This window comes from Panthera onca, chromosome D3, assembly GCF_046562875.1.
Source record: "Panthera onca isolate mPanOnc1 chromosome D3, mPanOnc1 haplotype 2, whole genome shotgun sequence".
Taxonomy (NCBI): domain Eukaryota; kingdom Metazoa; phylum Chordata; class Mammalia; order Carnivora; family Felidae; genus Panthera; species Panthera onca.
This window is the reverse complement of record NC_138350.1, coordinates 28,848,349-28,864,929: the sequence shown is the minus strand read 5'-3', so window position 1 is coordinate 28,864,929 and position 16,581 is coordinate 28,848,349. Positions and strand designations below refer to the sequence as shown.

General features: G+C 54.8%; 3 protein-coding genes across 8 annotated transcripts; 1 reads left to right on the top strand and 2 right to left on the bottom strand.

Annotated features, from left to right (window-relative positions):
* Positions 1–1,154: 1,154 nt before the first annotated feature.
* On the bottom strand, positions 1,155–3,199 carry SDF2L1 (stromal cell derived factor 2 like 1). Its single transcript, XM_060613090.3, has 3 exons — positions 2,944–3,199; positions 2,349–2,545; positions 1,155–1,558 (listed from the first exon to the last, which is right to left on the bottom strand). The coding sequence occupies exons 1-3, from the start codon at positions 3,161–3,163 to the stop codon at positions 1,277–1,279; spliced, it is 699 nt and encodes a 232-aa protein (XP_060469073.1). The 5' UTR covers positions 3,164–3,199; the 3' UTR covers positions 1,155–1,276.
* Positions 3,200–3,369: 170 nt separating this feature from the next.
* YDJC (YdjC chitooligosaccharide deacetylase homolog) lies at positions 3,370–16,329 on the top strand. Of its 3 annotated transcripts, none has more exons than XM_078435485.1 (6): positions 3,370–3,507; positions 14,253–14,630; positions 14,720–14,879; positions 15,081–15,180; positions 15,273–15,450; positions 15,655–16,329. In XM_078435485.1, exons 2-6 carry the CDS (start codon positions 14,467–14,469, stop codon positions 16,007–16,009), a joined length of 957 nt encoding a protein of 318 aa, XP_078291611.1. In that variant the 5' UTR covers positions 3,370–3,507; positions 14,253–14,466; the 3' UTR covers positions 16,010–16,329. The 3 variants fall into 3 exon arrangements, with proteins under 3 accessions (XP_078291611.1, XP_078291612.1, XP_078291613.1); XM_078435486.2 differs by lacking the exon at positions 3,370–3,507 and adding an exon at positions 12,755–12,853; XM_078435487.1 differs by lacking the exon at positions 3,370–3,507 and adding an exon at positions 13,155–13,170.
* CCDC116 (coiled-coil domain containing 116) lies at positions 7,751–14,339 on the bottom strand. Of its 4 annotated transcripts, none has more exons than XM_060613082.2 (5): positions 14,257–14,339; positions 11,948–12,090; positions 10,563–11,120; positions 9,841–10,452; positions 7,751–8,705 (listed from the first exon to the last, which is right to left on the bottom strand). In XM_060613082.2, the coding sequence occupies exons 2-5, from the start codon at positions 12,017–12,019 to the stop codon at positions 7,932–7,934; spliced, it is 2,016 nt and encodes a 671-aa protein (XP_060469065.2). In that variant the 5' UTR covers positions 12,020–12,090; positions 14,257–14,339; the 3' UTR covers positions 7,751–7,931. The 4 variants fall into 4 exon arrangements, with proteins under 4 accessions (XP_060469065.2, XP_060469068.2, XP_060469066.2 ...); XM_060613085.3 differs by lacking the exon at positions 14,257–14,339 and adding an exon at positions 13,300–14,173; XM_060613083.3 differs by lacking the exon at positions 14,257–14,339 and adding an exon at positions 12,421–12,711.
* Positions 16,330–16,581: the final 252 nt, after the last annotated feature.

Here is a 16,581-nt window from a genome sequence, read left to right as displayed (position 1 = left end):
GTAGACAGTGTTTGAGAGGTTTGGCAGTGGAGGGGTCAGGAGCTCTGTGTTTGACCAGAGCAGGAGCTCATGGGTTGGGAGGGTGGAGAAGTAATGGTTCAGCACCTACATGTGACCCACCTCCCCTCAAGTCTCACAATTGGCTAGAGCTATTCTCCCACCCCCATAACGCCAACAGATTTCTCACCTGCAGTGTGCTCTGCCCACATTCCTCCAAGCCTCTTCCAACCAGTTGCCACTCCCAGCATCTCCTTGGGCTCTTGTATTCTCATTCAGGAAAAGTGTCACTCTCTACCCCCAGCAGCTCCCTTAAACCCCTCCCCTCCTATATAAACAGCCACACCTGGGCCAAGTTTAGCAAATCCAGGAAGCCTGTAGTCTCCACCATAACCTCTAGAGGTCACCTACACACCAGCAAAACTAACTGTTCCCTTCATTAGGGCCCTCCTATTTATTGTTCCTGCCTTTAAGTTGCAATGTTTTGCTTGCCCAAATTGTGACTGTCCTTCCAGGAAGCCTTCTCAGATATCTGCAGGTAGCAGTTCTTTGTGGTTACTTTCCCTTGCAATATCTTTTGAAGTTCTGTAATCTCCTTGGGACCCTGGAAGGTTGTAATGGGGGCTAGAGATGCCCACATACCCAGGCAGGCTAGGGTGTGAGGGGTGCCATTTGCACCAAGAGTGAGGGAACTTGTGATGTTAATTTCCAACAGATGGGCAGTCTTGGCTTGGTGCTGAATCGAAGACAAATGTCAAGACTGCCACAAATGCTAGAGGAGACGTGCCAGGAGAACAGGGACCCACCTCAAGGGATGAGGGCGCTGGAGAACTTGTGCTTCATTCTAGCTGGCAGGCAGTGGGCCTACTGTTCATCCTGCTGAGGCCCTGGCCCTGGTCATAGCCCTTAACAGAAGATTGATGAAGCTCAGGGGCTAGGAAACTGGGGTCACTTGCTATTAGAGCATCTAAGGATAGAGAAGGGTGTTGTGATGGCCCAGGGCAGTGCTGGAGTACATGAAAGAGCATCAAGGTTTGGACAGGTTTAGCTGTCATTCCGTGCTGGAGACAAGGGGTTTTGCACTAAGGAAGAGATAGTGAACCAGTCAGGGAAGCTGGGTACCTCCTGGCCACCCCAAGGCTCACAGCAAAACACAATCACAGACTAACATTCTTTAATCACAAAGGCACTTGAAAACCCCTACAAACCCAAAGTCTCCACCAAGAGTGGTCCTGTAGATGCCCCACCCTTCTGCCCTCCATCCACCCATCCATGGCACTCAGAGTTCATCGTGACCTGCAGAGGAATCCACACTGGGTTTGATGAAGATGCCTTCCATGGCCTTCCACGTATTGTGTGTATTGGCACTGGACATACCATGCACTTCGTGCTGCCCACGGATGGGGCTCCCGTACTGCTCCCCGGTAACCGACAGGAACACGGAGGTGCCCACGTGCTGGAAGCGCACGGCAGCCTCTCGCTCCCAGTGCTGCCCTGAGCAGCGCACCGTCCACAGGTCCAGGTCGTCACCCTCACCGTCTTCCCCAAAGGCGCTCACCTCCTATGGGTGCAGGGGGCAGATGGACAGTGTTCACCACAGAAGGCACAGAGTCCCCTGTGGTCACTTGTCTGGCAACAACCTCACACCCAGAACACTGGGCCTTGGGTCCTTCCCTGTACCTTTCTGAGCTTAGCTTCCATAGCTGCAAAATGGGACACTACAACCGCCACTCCCAGCACCCAGTAGGCTCTCCCCAGCAAGGGCTTTTCAAATACACGTCCACCCTACCCCATCTGTCTGCGCAGTGATCACAGGCCCCCGCATAGCTAAAGCCTCCTCCTCTCTCCATGTTCCCCTTCCTAACCTCTCTGAGACTCACTCAACATGATGTCCAACAACCCCTCACTCAATTTCATACTTTTTCTTCTGACAAGTCCCCTAAGCACTCAGTCCCTAACCCCACAAACCCCTCCCACCCCAACTCCACCCCTCTACCTCTCCCTCCCCAAGTTCCAGTGAACTCCATTGGAGCACAAGCTCTTCCCCAGGCCTGCAAAGCCGCTAGTCTCTCCTCTGTGGCCTAGAGGACTCCTACTCATCCTTCCTGACCCAGCCTGAGTTCCTCATCCCCTGCTGGCTTTCATGTTCCCCACCCCAAAGACCTTATGGATCCTCTTCCTGGGTCCAACTCACCCCCAGGAGAATAAGTTATCCAGCCTGATCTCTCTTCCTGTCAGTCGCCAGCAGAGGTAGTGCTCAGGCTCAGAGTCACTGAGAGGAGTCTAGATTCTGTCCCTGCACCCCCCCCTCCCCCCGCAACACAAGTAACCTCTCCCGGCCGGCCACTCACCTGGTTATTGGACAGCGGCGAAGGAAAGTGGTGCGTGTGTAGGTTCTTACCGGTGAGCACGTGCGTGAGCCGAACCGCCTGCCCGCAGCGCACCGGGGACCCACGCGGGCACCCGCCCTCCGAGCCGCCACGGATCCGCCAGTAGCTATTGGCGTCGTCAGACGCCTCCACGCCAGTCACCGACTGTTGGCCGCTGCCTGTGGGGCGACACCCCACCCCACCGCGAGGTTGCGGTCAACCTCTGAACTCCCTATACTTGACTCGGACACCATAAACTTTCCCAACAACCTCAACCCTGGGACCCCAAGGGCTCACTCCCAGCCCCAATCCCTGGCCCTTGGTCTCTGGCTGAACTCTCAAGTCCCTTAGCCTGCAGCTCCTGGACGACCCTCCTCGCTCCCAATATCCCAACGACCCCCTTAAAACCGCCGGTCCTTGTCCCCCTGGGCCCCCCAGCAACTTCAGGCGGCCAGTGAGGCTCCCTGGTGACACCCAGACCAATGGCTCTGCAGACTCCCCACGACCACCCAGCCTTCAGACTCCCAGCCCCGGGCTCCGCCCCCTGACGATGCCCCATTCACGGGCCTCTGCGCACCGGATCCGTATTTGATATCGTGCGAGTGCAGCCGCACCCTGTGCTGCGTGTTGAACAGCTTCAGCACCGACCCGCAGGTCACGAGCCCCGCGCCGGTCTTGGCGGCACCGCTGCCTGGCACCAAGAGAGTCAGCAGCAGCCCTACAAGCGCCGGTCCGGCAGCTCGGCCGCGGCCCGCGCTCCACATCGCCCCGGCCGAGCTCCGGCAGCTCGGGCCCATGGGACGCTTCCGTCTCCGCCATCGGCCAATGACAGAGGCACTGGAGGCAGCCAATCGCCAGCCAGCACGGCTCTCCGCCTGCACTGCCATTGGGTCGGCATGGAAGGGACTCGCCCCTAGCTTTCCAGAGAGGCAACTGGGGAGGGGGCTGGAGACACGAGGAGGGTTTTGATTGGTCCACGCTTCCGAGGACCCGCCAATGAATGATGCCTAGGGAAGGCTGGTGCGGCGCCAAGTGGTAGGAGAGAAGCTGGGGAGTCGTGCTGTAGGTGAGGGCGCCCCCCCCCCCCCCCCAGCGGCCGCTGAGACCCTGGACACCAGGCTGGGAATCCAAGACCCTGCGGGTACGTGTTCACAAAGCCCTTTGATCTTGGATCTTCGGGCTTCAATCACGATCTTTCCTCTCGGACTCTTTGTCCTCAGCTTCAGGGTCTTGAGGTTGCCGGACCACTAGATTTTGTGGTTACAAGGTCGATGTATCTCAGATATTGGATCACTTGGCTCTTCATTCCCTGGAACCCGGGATTAGTTAATTCCCCAGTTACTCGGTCATTGCCTTCCTGACAATGGGTCACCTCAGTCTCTGGACTTTGTGGGTTTTTAATTCCTCTGACCACTCACTTTTTCCAGGGCAGAATCACATGGTCATTCGACTATCGGGCAGCAGAGGGCAGCAGAGATCTGTGGTATTGAAGATGATAGGTTCTCTCACCAGGAGACCCCAAGGTTTCTTAGGAAATAAGAGCCCTGGCCAACCAAGTGACTTTGGGAAATAAGTGTAGGTAACCATGTGTCCCAGGTTTCTGACACGAGTGGGTCCCAGTCTCACTGCCTTCTCAGAGGGCTGTCAGCTGTCTTCAAGGGGGAAAACTTATATGACTATTTATTCATTTGTGGAACATTCTTATCTTGACTTAACTCCCTGAGCTAGGGGCCACTGGGGAACTGGCTCTGGGCTGCATTGCTCAATGGGCTGACTACCCATGCACTTGGGGTGCAACAAAGCAGGGATAAAAGTTTATATTTAATTAAATCATTCAGAATTTTGCGTTCAGAAAGTCCAGAATAGAGCCATTTTAATTATAGAAACATGTTATTTGGGGGTTTTCATGTTTAATATTGTTTCTATTTTGAATTACATATGGTATAAGACACTTGATTCTTTCAGGGTTTAGGGTGTCTAAGTTGCTAAAGGTATGCCCTGGCATTGGCAGACCCTGCCCTTGAGGGGCCTCCACTCCAGGGTGGAGGGGCTAGAGTGTAATCTGGGAAGCAATGAAAATATCCTCTTGGATACCAACAAGCATCTTAGACTTATTATCTCTAAAGCAGAATTCTTGGTCTCTTCTCTCAAACTGCTCCCTCTCCCTAGAGGGAGTCTCAGTAATGGTACCTCCATCCCCTCCCGCCACCACCCACCCCCCCCCCCCACCACCGTTTGGGACTTATCTTCAGTTGCTCTCTTTACCGCATACCTAGCATCTCATCCAACACATATTGGTGGCTCTAACTCTAAAACAGATTGTGAAGCATCTCTCCTGCATTCCTTATCACCACCCTAATCCAAGCCACCCCATCCCCCCTCCAGATATTGACCACTGCCTCTTAACAGATTTCTGTCTTTCCATCGCTCCAGCCCCTCCAAGTCATTCTCCAACAGGGAGAATATATACCTTTTTATACCTTAAAAAGCATATATCAGAGGGCACCTGGCTGGCTCAGCAGTAGAGCATGTGACTCTTGATCTCAGGGTCATGAGTTCAAGCCCCAGTTGGACATGGAGCCTACTTAAAAATAATAAAAATAAAAAATCAGGGGCGCCTGGCTGGCTCAGTAGGTGGAGTGTGTGACACTTGATCTCAGGGTTGTGAGTTTGAGCCCCAGGTTGGGTGTAGAGATTACTTAAAAATAAAATCTGAAAAAAAAAAAAAAGCATATATCAGATCATGCCAGGCACCTGCTGAAAGCTGCCAACAGCTTCCCACTGCAGGTAAGACCAGAGGGTGGTTAGGACACAGCAAGCAATCTCCCCGACAGGCAAAGACAGAATTCCAAGTACAGCAGAGACCCAAGAACTGGAATAGGAGAAACCAACATGGCTCTCCATCAACTTTCTCAGAGCTTCATGGCTGGAGCTGTTCTCTTTCCCTGCTCCCCACTGCATACCGCCTTCCGCAGCTGGCAGATGCTCAGGGCTGACTATGGTGTCTCCACAGACTTCTGCCTTCCAGCCACAGTTTGTCTTCAGGTTCAGAAAAAAATCTGATCTGCTCCACTTGGTTCCAGGGACTGCTCAAGGTGAAATCAGCTATGGATGGGGAGGAGGGGTAGTAGCTGGTCTCCAAATATGGCTACTAACAGTTCCTTCCATCCCTGTAAGCGTAAGCTGCTTCTCTCATTAACACATGGACTCCATTTTCCCTCCCCTTGAATCTGGGCAGGCATTGCCATTCGCTTTGACCAAGAGAATGGCACAGAAATGCTGTTTTGGGGCTTCTGAGCAAAGCTGCAAGAGGACCAGTGGTTCTCGATTTGTCTCTCTAGGAAGCCAGCTGCTGCACCGTGCTGTAAGGAAGTGCAGGCCAGAGGACTGAATGAATGGTTAGGGGCCTTGGGGAGATCCTAGAGGGGGAGAGGCCATGTGGGATGTTCTGGTCTCAGCCATGTCCCCAGCTAAAAGCAGCCACACAAGAAACTATCTCCACCACTGCCAGCTGAGCCTGCCAACCACCAGCATCAGGAAAAATGATGACTTTGTTTGAAGCCACTTAAGCCTTGGAGTGGTTACATAGCAACAGATACCTGATACAGATACAGGAGCTAAAGTCAGATGTCTTTAGCACAGTGTACCAGTGGTTCCCAAAGGGGCTGCTCCCACTCCAGGGACATTCCCTAGACATGTGCCTCTGAGGCCAGGGTGGGTGTATGTTCTTTTTCCCTTGAGGACTTGGCAGAGAGACCTGGAAAGCTGGCAGGTTTCATGCCAGCTGCTATCTCTGAGAGCCCTAGGGCTCCCCTCCCGGTTCTGTCCTACAGACAGGATTTCTTGCCTCTCCAGAGTGGGGTGGGTCGGGGGGAGATGCTCCACACTGTCCACCCTTGTTTTTAGCACTCAGTGCAAACTGCACCAGAATTTCCCAGTCTATGCCAGCATGCCTGGCTGGCTCAATTGGAAGAGCATGTGACTCTTGATCTCGGGGTTGTGAGTTCGAGCCCCAGGTTAGGTGTAGAGATTACTAAAAATAAATAAACTTAAAAAATAAAAATCTCTCAGTCCACCCCAATTGCAAGCTCCTAGGGCAAACACCTGACTGGCCTAGCTTAGAATAGGGATGTGTCAAGAGGGCTAGTCAACTGTGGCCAAGTGATATGGCAAAAAGGTACAAAAATGTTGTGGCCTGACACTGTGGTGGCCTCAGGGAATGGGCCTTATGAGTTGAGCATATGCCCTAAAAGATCCTTGCCACAAGAGATCTCTGGAAAAATGGGTCCCTGATCCACCAACTTAGGACCCCGGTTGCTCTGACTGGCAGCAGAGCAGGTCTTTCTCCTTGAACCACAGGGCATGGGTGTGGTATGGAAGCTCCTCCCTGACTGGCTCCAGAGAAGCTCTGCAGTGGCTGTGTCTTCACACATGGAGTGCTGAGCGTGGTCAGGCTTGGTTGAGCAGACTTGGGCTCTATACGCCCAGGTGGGACCTGTGTGATCTGTGTGAGCAGGTGGCTCACACCTCCCCCATATCCCTGAAACAGCAGCCCACACAGCGAGTCAGAGTGGAGCATCTTCACATGTTCTTTTGACAGGGTGGAGGGGAAAGAGGTTGAGCGGTTCCCTAGGTGAAGATGCCTGAACAGCGGAACAAAATGGCTGCCCTGGGAAGGCAGAGAGAAGGCAGGTTCTGAGCTGGTAGCACAGGATGGCCAGAAGCCCCAGAAGAACCTTGGAGATGAGACCTGCCAATCACAGCACCAGCCATGCCCACAGACCCTTCCAGAGAAAGCTGTCTGGCCAGGGGCACTACTGAAAGGGTAGTCACATGGCCAGCCTGGAGCAGCCAATCCACAGCTTGACAGACCGTGAGCCCCCATGTGACCCCATGTGACAGACCGTGAGCCCCCATGAGCCCCCATGTGATCGATCCATAGTTTGGATCCTCCAGATTCAAGAGCTGGGAGCTGGGAAATACAAATTAGGAAGACAGGTAGGCATGGGAATATCAGGAAAGGGAGGATGCATGGTTCCCCAATAGGAACATGAGGGTGTGGCACAGCAAAGGTAGCAGGTTGCTGCCCTGGCAGAGGAGGAGCTCTCTGGAAGCAGGAACCACAATGCTCAGGAGCCATTAGGAAAATGCACCATGAATCCTAAGAGGCTTGAAGAGTCAGGAAGGTGCACACTGGGGCAGAGAAGAACCATAAGCAGACACTTGTGTTCAAGCATGCATGTGAGGTGAGGGGGGCGGGGGGTCAGGGTATGGCCAGCTGTCATGAAGGCTGGCTGTGGCCAGGCCTGCGGGAGGTGTTACTTCAGGCGCAGGTGCTCAGTCATACGGAAGTGGGGCTGAAATCTCCAGACAACAAAACTGTGCTCCATCAACACAGACTTTATTTCTCCCTCTGGCTTTCCTGATAAGCCAGCAGAGCTCCTCGTGGGCATTCAGACCACCCTGACCTCTGCTCAGGGCAAGGGCCGGGGGGGGGGGGGTGCAGCACTCCATTGGAGCAAGAGGATGAGCAGGGAATCAAGCACTGGGTGCAACTCATAGGCCTCACGGAGCATGACTGTGGCCCACATCTCTGGAGTCACTGCTGACATCGGGCTCCACTTGAGACTCGGGAGAGCTCTGGGGTTTGCCCTTGTCCCCAAAGAAGTCATTATTCTTGTCCTCGTCCTCTTCCTCCTCATCACCTTGACTGTCCATGTCTACAACTTCCTGACACAGATCGGAGCCCCTGTCTGTGCCAGTGAACATGAAGGGCCTGGGCTCCTCCTGGCTCTTGGGCTCCTTCTCCTTGAGTGTAGTATCCTCCTGAGTTGGGAGGAGCTGAGGGTCCAGCAACTCACTGTGGAGAGTGGGCTCTGTGTCCTCCTGATTCTTTTGGGTGGACAGCTCAGGCAGCGTGGAGGGGGACTCCGTGTTGCTCCGGGGCGCCCCCTGGTGGGCAGTGCTGCGGTGGGCGGTGCCGCGGTGGGAGTCGTGCTGGGACGCTTGTCTAGACAGCTGTCGGGCCCACTCTGCCTCCTCCAGCTTGTGCAACAGGCAGTTCCAGTTGATCTTTGAGGACAGGCAGATTTGGGAGCCCTTCACTTTCTTGAAGCCCAGGAGGAGGTCCACGAGCGTCTCGGTGACAGGGAAGGAGATGAAGCCTAGCTGCTTGGAAAGGTTCTTCTCGAATTTGTACTTGCAGATGAGCAAGGACACGACCTGCTCCACCAAGTAGTTGATGAGCTCCTGGTACAAGGGGTTGGAGAGGTGGGATATGGTGGACTTGGATGAGATGGAGGGCAGTGGCTTCTTCTTCATGAACTTGTAACTGGGGCTCTAGTGCAATAGCCGGGGAGGGAAAAGGAGACACGTCATGCCATTCCTGATGCCTCAGGATGCCCCTCACACCCGAGCACCCTCCATCCACATCACCCACACAGATGCCACGCTTGTTGCACTAGTGTTATGGCCTTGCCACATCTGCTATCCTGTCTCAATCAGCAGCTGAGCCCTGGTCCTGCATGTGGGCCACACCCTCACACTTAACACACTGTTCCCACACTTGACCAAACCGGTCAGGCCTGGGGCCAGGCTGGTGATGTCAGTCACAGTGCCACCCAAACTGGAGCGTGGATAACCTGGGCTCTGGTAGATTGTCCCCCAGACCAAGGTTCAGAGGAAGGAAGCCTGCCTTGGCCTTGATGGGTGAGATGAAGGTCAGGGGCTGTGCTAGGGGTCTACCAGGGTGAAGCCACCTATGTCTTCTCTGTACTCTTTCTGAGCAACTCCCTCTCAGCAAACACACTGGAGGATCCTAGGTTAGTGGGAGCACAGGTAGCTGGGCCTAGGATGTGGGGCCCCACTCTGGGCTTAAGCTGCTGTCTACAAGGGACAGGACCCTCCCCACATAGAAGGGCCCCTCAGATTCACAGGCAAACATTACAAAAAGACCCAGAATAAAATCTTGGCTTTATTCATCTTCAACAACACCTGACAGTAACCAGGCCAGGATTTCTGCTCCCAATCAGTTCGTCCCCGGCTCAGGTGGTTTCCACAGTGCAGGGCAAGATACCTGTGATGGTGGCTAAGGGTGGTTGCTGAAGGAACCCTTCCCTAAACCCCCTTGTCCCACCCTTGAGGTCACCTCTGGATACAGTGAAGCAGATGGGGAGAAGCTTCTTACTGAGGAGGCAAGTGGTGAGAACACGGGGAGGTGGTGGGAGACGTGAGGGGAGAGGGAGATGAGAGGAACGGTGCCCTGGGTGGTGGGCTGGGTCTGGCTGGAGGGCCCTTCAACCACGATCCCAGGGGCAGGCAGGGTGAGGTGCAGGCTCCACCAGGGCTGGGCCTTCTGGCTGAAGCTCAGGGACCCTGAAGTAGGTATGGATGGTGTCTGTATTTCAGGGTCCTGGCCAGGCACCTCCTGTCTGCGGTGGGGTGAGGGGACCTTGGGTTCTTCTGTGGGTGTTACCTTGAGCCTGAGTCTGGTGGCCACTTGGGCACTGGACATGGGGGAACCACCTTCCTTGGGCTTGGCCTGTCCTCTGCTCTTGGTGCTCTTTCTGCGAGCCATCTTGGGGCTGGAGGTTCTGGTGGGTAGCATATCATAGGGCTCCTCCTCATCAGTGGGTGTGGCTAGCTTGGAGCCTGGCATGGAGTCAGAGTTGGGCTCTGTTGCGGGCTTCCATTCTGATGGGAAGAGAGGGCAGCCATCATGGCGGCGGGCACCACGGAGCTTGTCCACAGCCTGGCTGACCACACTCTGCAGGGCAGGGAAGAGCTGGTGCTCAGCCAGAAAGTCCAGAGTCCGATGGGGCTCACGGAATGAACAGTAGCCAGGCAGGTCAAAGGATGCTGGCTGGCTCAACAATGACTTGATCTCCTTATTAAACTCTTGCTTGAGGCAGATCAGTTCCTGTTCTCCAGGGCCCAGCTCTGATGTTTGAGGTGTGCCTGAGCTTGAGCCCAGCTGGCCTGAGAACCAGGACAGAGGCGGCTCCTGGGTCCACTGGCTGCTGGCATGGCTGTCCAGTGAATCCCACAGCAGGGAATCCCTCTGGAAGCAGGACTGATCCAGGCCTTTCTGCAGAGAGAGGGGGACTTTCAGGGGCAGCCAAGCCAGGCCTAACCCTAGCCCTGGGTTCTGGACTGGGGTCCATCCCGCCTACCCTGTGCCATGGCCCTGGATCTCACCCCTCTGTTCTCCAGCTTCAGCAGCCGTTTGAGGTTCTTCTCCAGCAAAAGTTTGTCCCTCATGGGTGGCAGTGAGCCCATGCCATGGGTGCCCAGGTCACTGTCCTGGCTGTGGGATCCCAGCCAGCCAGCTGTGAGGCTGTTATGGGAGTCAGACATGGAGCTAGAGCAGGATGGGTAGTTGTTGGGACATCCAGTGCAGAGGCTGGGCCGGACACGGTGCCGGTGCATGGTACTGAGGCTAGGCTGGGCACGTACCCGCCGCCTACCCCTTGGTATCTCTATTGGGTCCTGCACCTCCACCAGTGGCACCCCAGCCTCTGTCTTCATGGTGGTCATGCGCTCAGTGGCCTCCTCCACCACCGTCTGTAGGCTGTCCAGCACCTGGCCTTTGACAAGGAAATCCAGGAAGTTACCGAAGGGCCGAGGGTCCCTTGGGTTTTGTTGGTGGCCACGGAGCCCTGAACTGTCTGTGAGAGTGTACCTCGATGGTGGGTGTGGCATGTGGCCCAGCTTGGAGACTTGTCCCATTTCCAGGAACAGTGGCTTCTTAGGCAGCTGCACCAGAGCAGACAGGCATCATGTCATATAGGGCATGGATGCTCCACAAGGAGTAGGGGGTTTCCTGGAGGTCCTCCTAGGGCACCAGGAGCTGGGTGGGAGTGGGCAGTGGAAGGCACTGTGTGTGTGTGTGTGTGTGTGTGTGTGTGTTTTGTTTTTTATAAAATTTATTGTCAGGAACTATGTTTTAGAGTCAGGAAGTTTCTAGGTCTGGACCCTGGCTCTGCCACTGCAGGTTGTGACACCATAGGCATGATGGCCCCTCTTGAGGTCCAATTTCCTCTTCTGCAAAGTGAGGCTTGATTTCAGGTCATCCTAACGCTTCCCTGACACATACATTTCACATATATAACATGTGGCTAGAGAGTCAGAAAGCCCACTTCTGCCCTCACACAGGGCAGGACAGAAATGGGCAATCACAAACCCCTTTGAGCCCTACTTGGGTTCCTCACCTGTCCTTAGAGCAGACCAGTCCTGTCTCCACTGCACAGACCACCTGTAGTCCTGAACCCTCGGCTCCCCATGGCTGTTTCTGAAACTTTGAGCCTTGGGCCCTGAGTAGACTCCATGCTTCCACTCTGGAGTACCAGTCTACCAAGCTCCTCCCCAGCTGCTGGAGGTCAGGGGACACAGTGAATGAAGTTTGAGGGTGACTAGGGCCCAGCAGGGGGTGAGAGGAGTGGTCAAGGTGATAAGGATGTCACTACCAGGCCCAGAGAGGAGGTCAACAGGCACTGAGAAAGGGGGGCTGTGGTCTGGGGTGCTGGAGCTGGCGGGGAACATTTTGGGGGTCTTAAAGTCAGGGTCCTGCCAGACACACTTACCCGGGCCACGTAAGTGGTGTGGCCGGCCTCATCGTCTGCCAAGTATCCTGAGTGATGGCGGCAACTGGTCATGGTGAGGGTGAATTGCTGTCTGCCTCCTCTCTCTCTGGTTCCGAAGCACAGCCACGGATTCCTCTCTGCGCCTGGCGGGGAGATGGTGTGAGGGTCTCCCTAGGCCTCAATGAGTCCGACTCTCCCTTCGTCTGTCAGCCACTGTGTCAGCAATCCCCGGATCTGCAGGTTCCTCGCTCCCCTTACCCCACGTCCTTCACATGTCGGGCCCTTCCTCTGCTCGGAATTCCCTGGGTGTCTGCGCACGGTCCTTCCGTGTCCAGAGTCGTCGGGGCTGAGGTCCCCAAGGATGTCCGCATACTGTCTCTGACCATCTCTGGGCCTGGATGTTTCCGACCCTCCCTCCTCCTAGACCCCGGAAGCCCTGTTGTCTGCCCCTGGTTCAGAGCTGACCCGCTCACCAGAGTCCGTGCCTCGCTCAGTGCCAGTCAATATAGCCTGGGCCCACTCCAGGGAGGCGACACAGAGCTCTGGAGTTGGCCCATGTCAGCAGGGCTTGCTCATTTACATGCTACGTCCTGATTGGTTCGCAATGCTGTCTAATTCCGCCACAATGGTTGAGGGCGGGACCCAGGCTGGCCCCTCCCCCACTTCCTCTGAATTTGCCTTGCCCATATTCACTGTGGGAGATTCAGGGGTTGCTTCCGACTGTTCCACGTAGGAGACTGGGCACCTGAGGGAAGCCCTAAGGGTCAAAGCCACAGTCTCCTCTGGTGACACAAGCACTTTCCTCCTGGGCCTCCTGATCCTTTCTAGGGTCCTCTCCTCGCCCAGTGTGGGGGAACCCAGGAGAGTCTTCAGCCCTCTCCCTCTGCAGTGTCCCTGAGCACAATGGTAAGAGTCCCGGCTCTAAGTCACAGACCTAGCTTCAATTCCTAGCTCTACTGTTTCCTCCCAGTGTGACTCAACCTCTTGTCATCTGCTCCTCCTCTGTAAACAGTTGAATGTTCTTCCATATGAGAATATAGAGATTAAATCAAATCTGCATACAACACACCTGACACCCCAATAAGAGCCCTGTGTATCTTTACCTCCTTTCCCCCTCTGCCCAGTAAACTCCTCCTAATGTCCCCCCCAGGTGTCACCTTCCAAGAAGGCCTGCCACCCTCAACAGAATTACCAAAAAAACCCATTCTAGGCTCTGCTACAAGGTATTGTTACTCATTTACCATATGGTGCTCCTTGGGGGTAGGAACAGAGGCACACACCCCTAATCTCTAATATTTCTAATACCAGTAAGTGCTCAATAAATGTCAGTTTCCTCTTTCCAATCTGCTTACCCTCAAGGGCTATGGTCTTTTCAGGATCAGCTTCCCAGTGGAGAAAGATAGTTTAAGTCCAACAATTCAATAATCACAACTCAACACAATAACCCTTATGCCAAGAGGTTGATAAGGGCTCTATGAGGCCTCTGATCCATACAATGTCCCACAAGGAACATATTATTTGTTATCTCAAATTCAGCTCTGCCTTCTCTGCCCCTGACCCAGGGGGCTGCTAGGGTCTAGAGGACCAGGGTAGACCCAGAGCTTTGGAGGTCAAGTCGCAGCTCCACTACTGGCAGGGTCACTTTGGGCAAGCCACTTTTCCCCTCTGAGCCTCAGCTTCCTCATCGGCAAAACAGGAATAACATTACCAATCTCATGGGCTGGAGACAAATGCTGCACTTTCCATTGGGAAAAGAAACACAGCCACATCACAATGAAAACTCTCACTGTCAACCATGGTGACTATATAGTCATCAGTAAAGAAAGCTTTTCTGCACCACCAAGGAAAAAAATGAGATTATGAATGTAAAAGTTGTATCCTGGCACAGAGCTCAATTGGGGCAATCAAGGACTAATGCTTCCTCAAATGAAGCCATTGTTATACACGTTTTGTTTCATTTTCTTACTTAGAACGTTCTTTCTAGAATGTTTTTTTTTTAAACCTCCTCTTAGAAAAAAAAATCACCAAAGACAAATAGGCAGTTGAAAAAGTTCATAGTCACTATCAAAAAAATGAAACACTACAAGAATGGGATAACACTGATGTGATCATTATCTTCTCAAAACAAACAAAAACTTTAGGGTGGGGGAGAAAAGGAATTGGGTTTGTTTATTTGCTTAGAAAAATGCTGGAGAGACACTATCTAGAAAGTTAACAGTAGCGACTTTAGGGAAGAGTAAGAGGTGTTTTTTTTTTAATAGGGTTTTTTTTTCTGTATTTTTCATATTAAATATAATTTTTGCAGTTACCGAAAGTTCCGCGTTGCAATAAATCCGGCGGAGCGCGCTGTGTGGTCCAGAGGATCGTTGCAGGGCCACATTGAGACCGGTAGGTGGCGAGAACAAAGGCGAAGTGCAGCTGCGTGAGGGCTTGCGCTTCAGGGCGGAGCCTCCGACTGCGTCTAGGGGTGGGGCCTGGGTCCAGTCCTCTAGGGTCCGGGGCAGTCCGCGGAAGTGTCTATGGCTGGACCGCGCGTGCGCCTCGTGGTCACCGCAGATGACTTTGGTTACTGCCCGCGGCGCGATGAGGGCATCGTAGAGGCCTTCCTGGCAGGAGCTGTGACCAGCGTGTCCCTGCTGGTCAACGGCGCAGCTGCGGAGAGCGCAGCGGATCTGGCCCGCAGGTGAGTGGCGGACCCCTCCAGGGTCGGGGCTGGCTTCGGGAGCCGCCGCCCCGCGGCAGCCAGTTCTCCCGCTCGCGCTCCGCCTGCAGGCACAAAATCCCCACGGGCCTTCACGCCAACCTGTCCGAGGGCCGCCCCGTGGGCCCGGCCCGCCTAGGCGACTCGTCGCTGCTCAGCCCCGAAGGCTTCTTTCTCGGCAAGATGGGATTCCGGGAGGCGGTGACGACCGGAGGCGTAGCTTTGCCCCAGGTGCGGAGGTGCGGCTGCAGGAAGATGCTCGAAAGGATCCCCAAGGCTCCGCCCTGAGGGTACCGTGAAGCCTTTAGTGGCAGGAGCTGGCGATGGATGTTTCCCTAGTTCAAACGAGCAATCACACGGAGGCACCTGGAGGGAACCCTCCTTGGCAGCTGCTCCGGGACGTTCAAGGTGCCTGTCATCCTCTCTCTCCAGGTGCGGGAAGAGCTGGAGGCCCAGCTGATACGCTTCCGAGAATTACTGGGCGGGGACCCCACTCACGTGGACGGGCACCAGCACGTGCACGTGCTCCCAGGTGGAGGGCATTGTTCCCTGGAAGGGGGCTGCGGGTGAGAGGTGGTCCCAGGTAGTAGGAGGTGCTACTTCCTGACTCCATCCCGCCCGCAGGCGTGTGCCAGGTGTTCGCAGAGGTGCTGCAGGCCAATGGGGTGCGCTTCACAAGGCTGCCGGTGGAACGTGGGGTGGGCGACCGCGCGTGGCTCGAGGCCCCCGCGCGTGCCTTCGCCTGCTCGGTGGAGCGCGACGCCCTGGCCGCCGTGGCCCCCTTCTCCCGCTACGGCCTACGGTAAGGCCCCCCGCCCCCTATCCCGTATCCTAGTGAGCCCGGCCGGCAGTTCACCTGACAGCTGTGTCCGTTCCTCATCGTTGAAGGCGGTCAGGCGTCGACTTAGGTTGCCCCCGTGCCAGATCTGTCCAGTCACAGGCCTAGCCCTGCCCATCACATAGTCCTGCTGCACCCTGCATGCCCCTGATGCCCCGACATCCACAGGTGGACGGATGCCTTCGTGGGCCTGAGCACCTGCGGCCGGCACATGTCTGTTCATCGTGTATCAGGAGCACTAGCACGGGCCCTGGAAGGCATACCCACGGGCCATACCCTGACAGCTGAGCTGATGGCACACCCTGGCTACCCCAGTGTGCCTCCTGCCGGCGGCTGTGGTAAGGGTCCCGATGCCTTTTCCTGCTCATGGGAGCGGCTGCATGAGCTGCGTGTCCTCACCGCACCCACACTGCGGGCCCAGCTTGCACAGGACGGAGTACAGCTCTGCGCTCTCCACGACCTAGATTCCAAGAGGCCTGGGGAAGCCACTCTGAAAACCTTCCTGGAGCGCTCCCCGCCATGACCCTGATAGCCAGCCAAACATAAACACCCGTTAGTACACAAAAAGGGGACCAGTGTCAAGCCCTGGGACATCCTAGAACCAGGCTGAGAGCCAGGGTCCAGTAACATACTTCCCCGGGCAGGACCCTGTCACATCTGTGTCCAGGTCCTCATGGCTCAGAATGGTGGCCAGAGCTTTGGCAACCCATCTTGGCTACAGATGACATCTGGGCCTGGGGCCTGCCAAGCATTTGGTGCCCTTCAAGTTGTCATGTAAGTTAGCATCTTCCTTGTCCAGATGTAGTAGAGATCACTGTATTAATAAAATATCTGTCTTGTAAACTTGGATGGTTTATAAACTGTGCCCATAAAACGTTTGCAGACGCTTAAGGCAAAAGCAACTCAGGGCCCAAACCAGGTCATTATTCCAGAGTAGATATGCAAAACATACTCCACATTTGGGAGGAAGGGGTTTGGGAGAAGAATGTCTCACTTCTTGCCTACTTTTGGGGAGATACTATAATCTCAAATTTTATTTAAAAAGTCACCTGTTCCAGGCACCTGGATGGCTCAGTTAAGCATCTGACTCTTCAT